The 11,675-nt window shown below is 35.8% G+C and overlaps 1 protein-coding gene across 1 annotated transcript; it reads right to left on the bottom strand.

Moving 5' to 3' along the window:
* Positions 1-466: 466 nt before the first annotated feature.
* Positions 467-6,459, bottom strand: LOC115232264 (Bloom syndrome protein homolog). The gene is given in 5 exon segments (XM_029802097.1): positions 467-634; positions 4,851-5,268; positions 5,300-5,419; positions 5,460-5,869; positions 5,872-6,459. Coding segments are annotated over 5 exon segments (1,704 nt in total).
* Positions 6,460-11,675: the final 5,216 nt, after the last annotated feature.

Below are 11,675 nucleotides of genomic sequence, written 5' to 3'. Positions count from 1 at the left end.
AATTTATTTTTTTTAATTGTAAAAAATGGCCGGTCACAGTATAAGCAATATATTGATTATTTAATTATGTTTTAGTCGATTGGCAGTTGTTCTAATATATTTCTCCCAAATAGAAATTTCCAGTTAGGACAATCTTAAGAAGTATAAAATATCAATGGTTTCTACGGAAATCATAATAATTTAATGGATTTGGTATTGATTATTGAGTAATTAATTATAACAAACGAGAACTGAGTAATCTGCTCAAAACAATTAAATTTGTTATTCCAAGATTCAATAATATATATAAGAGAATTGATTCTTTTATCTATGCAAAAAACTGTTGAACATAATTAGCAAATCGAAAATCATCCAAAAATAATAAAATCACGAAAATACGTCAAGAATTCTACAATTTATCGACTAGCCGATAAAGTATGTTTATCAAAATCAAATAATATGCAAAAAATAATTTAAAAAAAACATATCAATTGGATTTATCCGCACTATCAGGCTTCAAAGATTCGCCGGTCTCTGGCAGGTCGGATTTTGGAGGATTCTCAATATATTCCAAGTTTCTTTGACATGCCTCTCCATATCTTTTTTTTACTTCGACATATTCTTCATACTTTTTTATACACGCTTTAGTCAATTCCTGAAACAGTGAACAAATACAGGAAACATGAATGTGGGTTGTTGTGCTGCTGATAATAGACAACATAGTAGGCCTCTCCATGATAGAACCAGGTGGAAGACACTCGTGTAACAAATTCAAATTCCTCTTCATACTTTGCCTCCTGTGTCGTTCCATTTCACAATGTGAATCCCTAATCGACTTGAATTGGTTACATAACTTGGCAGAAAGGGGAGGGGAAATATCCATTCTAGCGTCTCGAATATCGTTCGGAAGGTTCATTTCAGCGGCTAAAAACAGTTATGCCATTACGTAACAAACAGTTCATGGCATCTTCTCTATCAAGGTATTCAGCAGCCCTCAGAAGAAGAGAAATGCCCTCCAGTCCATCTTCTTCGGAATTACTCATATATACACAAATTAACGACAAATTATATTTATAAACAATTTAATTACGTCACAAGTGTCGCTTCAATTGAAAGTATCCCGTTCAGAAGAATAGGCTATGGGAGACCTCTTTGTTATCAGATCGTCTTAGGGCCTTTATTTTTGGTGTTTATTCACGTCTGGCAGCCTCGTCATCTTTTTCCATAATACCAATCGACAGGTTTCGTAGAAGCCTATTTATACAACGGTCACTTTCGTTAATCTTTTGCTCCAACTAAATATTATCTTTCAATTGCTAAACCTTGTTTTTAAAACAATGGTTTTTTATATCAAAATGATCAGAAGTACAAATATGTAATCTCTCGTACTCGCAGCTGTCATTTAACATGTGATCATGCTATTACATGGCAATATCAGTCCATTAACAAAAAAAGAAAATCAATTTTAGTATCCCAAAACATCTGCTAATAAAGACTAATTGATATCACAAAATAATTATTTCATTCTTTACAACTCCAATTATGTCGAAAAATTGAATAATAAGAAATATTTCATAACAACTAATTGAAATTTTTCTCTCACAAAATATGTCGAATTTTGTGGTATCCCTAAAACTGATTAAAAGCTATTTATTATTTGTATATTAAAAAATAATTCTTATTTATTTGTGGACGTCTTTATGGATTTACAGACAAGTTAATCAATTAAATGTGGAATATATAATATGGAAATGGTCCTTCAAATGATTCTTTTTCTTTCAATATTCTTTCAAAAATCAAAAATTTCGAAAAAAATCTTTATTGCTAGGCTAATTCTAAATCTCGCCACTATTTTAAACTATTAAAAATTTTTTTGGTTAAACTAACTTTCAATATAAAATAACGACAGAGTCTCACGATCCAGGCAAAATTCCGACCATTTTATTAGAAATCTTAATGAAGAAGGTGTTATCTTTTTAAAAGCTATCTTTAGTCTATCAACCAAAATGTGATACCGTCATCATGGAAACGGGCACTAATAAGTCCAATACTAAAACCTTGAAGACTAAGAGAAAACTGGATCTTCAGACCTGTTTCCCTGTTATGTTCCATGTCAAAGTTCTTGGAAGAATAGAAGAATTCTTACCGGAAAGGCTTTTCCAACATTGGTTTAAAAATGAGAAGTCCACGTCTACATACTTACAGACATTAACGGATTTCATTCGTACTAGATTTGCCAACAAGCCAAGACACTTAAAGACTGTGCTTTGTTTTGTTGACATACACAAAGCCTCTGTCTTGAGGAAGATCCTATCAAACGAGATGTTTTAAATAGAATTTCTAAGGAAACCCAAAACTTTGATCATCAACTTCCTAAGTGGACGAAGGGTGTGCCTTGATGGCCTGAAGTCTACGTCTCGACTTTTGCTCAACGGAGTACCCCAGGGATCCTTCCTATCTCAGGCCCTTTTCAACCTCTTCCTGGAAGATCTCCTGCACCCTATCAACAATAAATTTTATGCAAATTACATCGTATTGGTCTCACGTGATTGGAACATCTTGAAGGCCTCTGAAAAACTTCAAGATTTTTATTTCTTCTGTGGTCGTTAAAGCATTAATGAGCTTGTGTAGTCGATTAGTATTTGCAGATATAGCTTCCCTACAATAATAATAAAATTTTCTGCTTTTTTTTAAATTTCGAGATTGTACTGTGCGTCGACTTTAACAAACATCCTCATTTGGGGCATTATGATAACATAATTGTTTTAACGTGGATTATTATTTTATAGCGAGCTGTCATTGTTCTAACTGAGTGAGATCTCCGAGGTATTAACCGAGATATACAACAAAACACTCAAATACAGCTCACTACTAGACGTAAGTAATGGCACGTCAATTGCACTACAAAAACCGAGCAAAGCTAAAAACCTTTTAAAAAATTCAAGATGGAGCTGATATTGAAAAAATATCTTTCGGATGAGTCAAATGACACCTACTAACATAAAATAAAAAACTATTTCTGATCAGAACAACTGGTTTCGTGAATTGTAAAAGAAGGAATAAACTGAAGTAAACTGGAACCTCAATTAAATAAATTACTTTTTGGTTCTTCGAAAACGCTATTGATAATAAGGAACCTCAAAAAATAAAAATCCTAGACTTTCCAGACGCCCAGATAATTTAAAACAAACAGATGAACAGAAAAAAGTGGAATTATTTGAATTTACTCAAACATGACGTGCCTTACTAGGCCACTGTCAACATCCATTGGCATGACGCAACTCAGGACGATCACTAATTACTTTCAGTTTTAAAAATCTTATAGTAAATCATAGTCCTGGTTAATACTAACAAACAGTTAAATTTAATGTATTCTGTATAAACAAGTTCTACCTACAAAACTTGGGTTAAACTAATGGATATTTAAAAAAAACAAATATAAAAATACTAAAAAACAGTTAACTTTGATGTTTTCTGCATAAACAAGTTCTACCTACAGAAATTGGATAAAACTAATAGATATTATTTGTCTGAATTACACTCAACTCTACAGCTTAATAGATTGTTGCATTTTCGCACAAATCATTATTGAACAAGGTTTAAAAAAACAAATATAAAACTGGTCAACGTTTAGACTTGGGAGCAGGAAGCAACCCAAACTTAGCAGCGCTAGTGACATTCTTGAGCTTACTACCAGCACTCTTCTTTGCCAAAGACGTCTTTCCCCCACTCCTAAGAATTTGAACGAACTAATACTTTGGAGGGGCCTTAGACTTTGTTCCCTTGGCTCTAAAGTTCTTGTATTTCCTGGATCCAAATTTCTTAATTAAAAAAAGCATCCAAACCCCTCGTCGCTGGTACCCACTTCCGGCCTTAGAAAAGTGAGTCATGTTTTCCAACGAATCTTTTTCGTCGGGAATAAAACTGGACGGACCATCACTGATCTTAGGAACTTCTACCAACATTGGGAAAACAACCAAACCTTCTATCTTTCGACGATAGAGAGCGACGATGGTCAGGAAACGAAACATTTGATATCTCCCGAACATTATTTTGGTGACTCCATCGATCTTCTCGAGCATTTCGAGTTCCGTTTTGGGCATTAATTCGGACATCTGTCTCAACATGGCAGGCGGGAACAAGATGTGGACACTGGAAATGTCATTTGCGACGGCTAATTCTCTTTAATGACACAACCTATGTTTTTGGCAGTCTTTTGCAACTCAACAAGCAGTTCTCGTCTGATCGTGGTTGATGGATCGACAGGCTGTTTCCCAACGAAATCACCTTCACAAGTAGACCTTTTGCATTTCGAACTGACTTGAAATTCGACCTACAGAGTGAGACCCGCCAAGACCTTGAGTTTCCCACTACAAAGTTCATTCGCCCGTCTTCCAAGCCTCAGGTAGCAAACAGTGTGGTCTTGTTCAGTGATGTGGAGTTCCTCCATCAAAATGCCATCAATCACCAATTTCCTTAAAAGTCGTTCAGCATCGACTCGGGAATATGTGCTGCCTTTGCCATAACAGGGCAACCTAGAATGCCCTGACTCCAAAACTCGACTGAGGGAGGATCCTACGAATGACACTCTCCTTCAACCTCTGAATACATCCACAAAACGGGACAACGTAAAACTACTAGCAAACCGGCCACTCGTCTCATTTACAACCGAAACGGAATTCACAATTGACAAGGCGTCACCAGTAACATCCCGGAGAATATACTCCCCCTGAGTCTGTACACATTTGGACATACCACACCAGCACAGTTGTCGCAAATGGACTCTTTGTTGTTCCTACACTGCTCGACGTGGAATTGCTCCCCGAAATACTCGAGTTGTTGGCCACGACGGCAGTCAGTCTTGTTCTCACAAAACTGAACAACTCTATATAGGTTGTCCCTGTGCAATTTCTTTGAATGGGTGTCAGAACTCTCATCAGCTGGGAGGTTGCCACAAAACCACTACTCTCTATAATCCGTCGAATCCTCGCCACATCTGAATACGAATAAAACAAAATGCAGCAGGAAGTGAGGCCGTCTCTTCCTGCTCTCCCGGACTCCTGGTAGTACCCCTCCATAGAACTCGGAAGTGAATAATGGAACACGAAGCGGACGTCTGGCTTGTCTATTCCCATCCCGAAGGCAATTGTGGCACACATCACAGGACATGTGTCGTTCATCCATTTGTTGAGGAACTCCACTCTCGACTTATCACTCAATCCCGCATGGTAGGCACGAGCACTGATCCCCTCCTGGTTTAATCGCTCGGCCACAGTCTCACATTCTCGCCTGTCTATTCTACTAACAAATCAACCTCGACAGACAGTAAATGATCCCTGCCTTGTGGTGGAAACGGTCGAGGATCAGTTGGACAATGTCGTTCACTATTTGAGAAGGACGCTTAGGCCTTATTTCATATTTGAGGTTTGAACGATTGAAACTGGAGATAAACCTAAGAACAGTCTTCTTTGAAGGTCAACCATTTGGGAGTACTCACGTGGACTTGGTGAAGGATGTCACTCCTCACACGCTCAGTCGCCGTGGCTGTCAACAACATGAATGGCACTCCCCGAAACCTGTCTCTGAGCAAATACAGTCGTTTATAATCAGGACGAAAGTCATGTCCCCACTACAAATCAGGGAATGTACTGACCTGACTAACACAGTGCACCTCGTCGATGACAAATCGGGTCAAATGTCTTTGTTTGTATAGTTTGTCAAGCACTTTCAGCAGGAAACCACTCCCACTTATCTTTTCGGGGGTCACGTAGAGGAGTTTGGTTCGGGGCAGTCCCGTCCCCTCCAAGTCAGTGTAAATCTCACGCTGAGTCTGCGCAGGCAGTTCGCCCGAGAGATTGACGGCCACAATCTACGAATTAATCAGCCCCCTACGTCGAGAGCTCGCAACTTGGCCACCTGGTCCTGAATGAGGGACTTGAGGGGGGAGATGACTACAGTCACCCCCTTCATCAGAATGGCAGGCAATTGATAACACAAACTCTTCCCGCCCCCAGTAGGCATCAAGACGAAACAATCAAAACCCAACAGGGCTGCATTTATGATTTGAAGTTGATTTCTCCTGAATTTTCTCAGTCCAAATTTCTCATGGAATATCTTGGCCATGATTTGACTGTGGGAATGGTCATTTCTCAGCAGTTCAGGGTCCTCGCTGTCGTCCTTCATTTTGCAGGATTGCTCGGGAACTGACTTTTGCACGTTCTGTGGTCTCATCTGTGCGGATTCAGCATTCTGTAGGGCGGAGGAGAATTCTTCGTCCGTCGGGAAATCGACAAACCCTTCTTTCTCCCCATCAAACAGAGAGCAGTCATTCGGAGAAATGTCTGTCGAACGATTTGACTTCCTTGTACAGTAATGGCAGGACAAGACCAGAGTTCGACGAGGGAACACAACTCCTTTAGGCTTTCCTTGTCGAGTATTCCACTCTCGGATAAGTTGCCTGACTGAGAGAGGAGTTCGCATATCGAATCGGACAAGTTCTGTGGAGGTTTCTTTGGGCTGGTGATTAATCCGGATGTCGAATGCCTCTTCTTTGGACGAACAGGGCTTTGAGTGGGTTCTTGGTTGTCTTCTACCTTCCGATTGACTACTAGTGGCCTGTGCGATCCATAATATGTAATAAAATGCTATATTTTTATTTTCTTATTATGACTGTGCTAAGGTCGGAGACTTGGCTTTTCCATGAGGGTCCAAGGGATACGTCACATTTCCAATTTCCTGATATTAATTCAGAAATTGTTTTTGTTTCAATAAATTTTGTATCTCTAGAACTTAGAGCAGTCTAAAAATGCCTGAAATAATGATATTTTATAGCCTCATTATTAACAACTCCAACACTACAGGACATGGTCAATTTGTTTCGGTAAAAATTTTATTTATTAAAGAAATTACAAATTGTACTTTTATTTAATATGAAATAAAGTTTGTTAAATTTAATAATGTTAACAGTTTTTTTTGATGGTTAGACCATGCTTGATCACCTAATCAAGAAAGATGGAAAGGGCTTCTTAGCCATCCAACAGGACTACCTGCCAAAAGACAAAGACCTTACCAACCAGAAGCACATCACCCCGATTCAATTCCTCACGAAAACTGTTCCCCGGCCGTCCGCACTTGCGTTGGGTCCAGAGTCGAACATCGAGAAAAGCTGAGAAAGATCTTGAGGATTGTTGGAATCACCTAATTAATTATCCTAAATAACTGTTGGTAATTCTTGAGTTATGATGATGTTTTCTGTATTACACAGCAGGGATCCCAGTAATTGCCGTTTTGGCTTTATTACCGAAAAAAATTATTCCCTCAATTTATCTGTTGAATTTCTTGTCAACCCGTGAAAGTTTTGTATCCTATAAGTCCATATCATCTGCATAATATTTTTCCTGATAACATGTTCATAGATTACGTACTGCAACTTCGCAAAATAACAATAGATTCGCTCTGAGGGTGCCGATTGTGTTTTTAAGAGTTTTGGACAGATTTCTTACAATCTTAACTTACAATTGGAGAGCAGCACACGTTGATTTTATTTTATTTATGTACTAGCTCGGCAGCTCGCTTCGCTCACCGCGACCTAGCTCCTGCGGAGGGCCTGTTTCATCAAACAACTATAAGTTTATGTAGATGTATAAAAGTACCTGGTTTAATGTAACCCTATTCTATCGCCTGTTGATAACGATGTTTGTCGTCCGTCCTTCCTTGGCATATATGAATAAATTTTCTCTTCTGCCTACCCTCGAGCATCCCACATACAGCTGTCCATGTGAAAAGCACTCACTCTCTAAAAATAACCCAACTACCTTTAATGACTGTCCCTGGGCTTGTTTATTGTCATTGCAAAACTCATCTCAAAGGAAATTGCAGCCATTTAAATCTAAATGGTAATTCATCAGAAATTATCGGAATTCGTGGAATATAAACATCCTCACCTCTATACTTACCTGTTAATATTGTCGCCTCTATTACGTTAGCCATCAAATTTTTGATAACTAACCTCGTTCCGTTGCATAATTTAGGTGGCGCAAGATTTCGTAATAAAACCACTGGAACGCCTATCTTTAATTTTAAAAGATGATTCGGCATTCCAGAGGGATCTAAGGAGTTTAAAAATTCAACAGGATATTCGCAGGCTCTTTCATGGTATATAATAACGTCCACCGATTTATATATTCTTTCTTCTCCAGGGATTTTTGATTAATAAATCTAAATTTATATTAAGTACCTCATCATTTAGCGGAGCTAATATAGCTCGTTCACGAAGCCAGTCGAAATTCCTGTAGTGTTCTGATAGTTCAGAATATACTGAACTGAATAATTCTTCTGCTGTATTCACATATATACATAATTCTTCCGGTAGACTGATTTTCTGATCCTGTATATCTGAAGTAATTGCCCCATTTCCAATATCTAAAAGGATATTTGGAAATATACTATTGACGCCTTGTAAATGTGCACGTACATTTACATCTAAGCTTACCTTTTTGACGTGTGTCCACAGGTATGACGATTTGAGGCAGGCATTCAATTCATCCGCAGGCGTCCCTCTTTGAATAATTGGCAGAGTTTGTCTAAAATCACCTGCCAATACAACTATTGCTCCCCCAAACAACAGTTCCTCACAATTCTTGATATCTCTATATGTTCTGTCGACTGCTTCGAATGCGCCCTTATGAGCAATTGTGCATTCATCCCAAACAATTAACCTAGAATTCATAATTCTATAACCCGCAACTGAATTTTTTTTCACATTACAAACCGGTTCAGTATTGTAAGACAGGTTCAAGGGAATGGGGCAGGCGCAGATGCGGCAGGCGAAGTAGCAGCAGCCAAAAAAGCGACGCACAAAAAAGATTTAATTAATTACCTTAAGCTGACCGTTTTTTCTTCAGCTTCATTTTTCCTCCTTCGGTTATCTATTTAAAAAATTATTTTTGAATAATAAAAAAGTTTAGGAAAAGAGGCATACAGAAAATAAATTCTATCTTTACGAAAAACTTAACTAAATAGTTAATTTTTTTACGCAAATTCTTCTGATTGCGCTGTCAAATGGTGGTAAATTGTGTTAATGATTGTGCTAATGTGTTTTCAACTATCAAAGAAAAAAAAAACTATCAAAGTGTTTTTCAAAATCTGTTAATTGCACACTCTATTAAAGGTCGTGCAATCTGTAATTGCACATTCTGTCCAAGTCAAATATGATAATAGCTTTAATTTTGATTCATGGTCGATAATGATATATGCATTTAATTTTAAAGAGAAAAACATAGGATGAATTGAATTTCTTTATCGCGAATAATTGGGAGTTCATCATTGTTAATATTCTCGCTGTCGTTTTCATCAAGGATATTTTTAATACGTGAGATTTTTGCCTCGAAGGTTTTAATGGACCTCATCATGAATGTCGAGGACATTAACGTTGTTCATTTAAATCAAATGCAGAAAAATTTTTATGATTTTTTGGCGGGAAAGTTTTAAGGACCTCATCATGTAAGTCGAGGACATCATAGTTGTTCATTTTAACCAAAATGCAGAAAATTTTTTTTAATTTTTATTTGGAAGGAAGGTTTTAAGGAACTCATCATGTAAGTCGAGGACATCGTAGTTGTTCATTTTAACCAAAATGCAGAAAATTTTTTTTAATTTTTTTTGGGGGGAAGGTTTTAAGGACCTCATCATGTAAGTCGAGGACATCATAGTTGTTCATTTTAACCAAAATGCAGAAAATTTTTTTTAATTTTATTGGAAGGAAGGTTTTAAGGAACTCATCATGTAAGTCGAGGACATCGTAGTTGTTCATTTTAACCAAAATGCAGAAAATTTTTTTTAATTTTTTTTGGGGGGAAGGTTTTAAGGACCTCATCATGTAAGTCGAGGACATCATAGTTGTTCATTTTAACCAAAATGCAGAAAATTTTTTTTAATTTTTATTTGGAAGGAAGGTTTTAAGGAACTCATCATGTAAGTCGAGGACATCGTAGTTGTTCATTTTAACCAAAATGCAGAAAATTTTTGTGACCGGTTTTATTTTGGACCAGGTTTTATTTTGGACCGACATGCTCAGATTATAATAAAATTATATTTTTTCAAAATTTCTCCACTAAAAAAAAAGATAAAAATATAAAATTAATAAAAAATCTTGATATTTATTTAATTAATTAACGGGTGCATAATGGTTCTAGTGGATTTAACCAGAGAAGAATTGAAAATAATCAGTGATATTAAGAATAGTATATTAATTGATTCCAATATGGACAAAAGAGAAAAGTATCGCCTTAAAAAATCGCAAATTTTTTTAATTTTGTTGACGAAAAGGCATATTTTGTAAAGAATAACAAAAATCTTCGTTTTTTTGTTCGGAAGAGAGAGAACTTAAGCTAAAAACTATCAAAGTAAGATAATATATTGAATTTAAAGCTATTACATAATGAAAATCATTTTGGGCGTGATCGGATGTTAAGCCTATTAAGAAATAAAATTTACTGCGTCAAACGTTCTGAAATCTTCAATGTAATTAAATCATGTGTTGAGTGCCTTTTTGTTACTAATAAGAAAACGTAACTTTAACTTAAATTAGGATTTTAGTGTTAGGGTTAAAATTTTGTTTAGGGTTAAAATTAAAATGTTTAGGGTTAGGGTTAAAAATTTGTTTAGGGTTAAGGTTAAAATGTTTAGGGTTAGTGTTAGGGTTAAAATTTTGTTTAGGGTTAGGGTTAAAAATTTGTTTAGGGTTAAAATTTTGTTTAGGGTTAAAAATTTGTTTAGGGTTAAAATTAAAATGTTTAGGGTTTAGGTTAAAATGTTTAGGGTTAGGTTAAAATTTGTTTAGGGTTAGGTTAAAATTAAAATGTTTAGGGTTAGGGTTAAAAATTTGTTTAGGGTTAAAATTAAAATGTTAAGGGTTAGGGTTAAAAATTTGTTTAGGGTTAAAATTAAAATATTTAGGGTTAGGGTTAAAAATTTGTTTAGGGTTAAGGTTAAAATGTTTAGGGTTAGTGTTAGGGTTAAAATTTTGTTTAGGGTTAGGGTTAAAAATTTGTTTAGGGTTAAAATTAAAATGTTTAGGGTTAGGGTTAAAAATTTGTTTAGGGTTAAAATTAAAATGTTTAGGGTTAGGGTTAAAAATTTGTTTAGGGTTAAAATTAAAATGTTTAGGGTTAGGGTTAAAAATTTGTTTAGGGTTAAGGTTAAAATGTTTAGGGTTAGTGTTAGGGTTAAAATTTTGTTTAGGGTTAGGGTTAAAAATTTGTTTAGGGTTAAAATTAAAATGTTTAGGGTTAGGGTTAAAAATTTGTTTAGGGTTAAAATTAAAATGTTTAGGGTTAGGGTTAAAAATTTGTTTAGGGTTAAAATTAAAATGTTTAGGGTTAGGGTTAAAAATTTGTTTAGGGTTAAGGTTAAAATGTTTAGGGTTAGTGTTAGGGTTAAAATTTTGTTTAGGGTTAGGGTTAAAAATTTGTTTAGGGTTAAAATTAAAATGTTTAGGGTTAGGGTTAAAAATTTGTTTAGGGTTAAGGTTAAAATGTTTAGGGTTAGGGTTAAAAATTTGTTTAGGGTTAAAATTAAAATGTTTAGGGTTAGGGTTAAAAATTTGTTTAGGGTTAAAATTAAAATGTTTAGGGTTAGGGTTAAAAATTTGTTTAGGGTTAAGGTTAAAATGTTTAGGGTTAGTGTTAGGGTTAAAA

The sequence above is a fragment of the Octopus sinensis genome, unplaced genomic scaffold (assembly GCF_006345805.1).
Source record: "Octopus sinensis unplaced genomic scaffold, ASM634580v1 Contig20285, whole genome shotgun sequence".
NCBI classification, from domain to species: domain Eukaryota; kingdom Metazoa; phylum Mollusca; class Cephalopoda; order Octopoda; family Octopodidae; genus Octopus; species Octopus sinensis.
The sequence above is the reverse complement of the archived record's forward strand: the minus strand, read 5'-3'. Positions and strand labels throughout refer to the sequence as shown.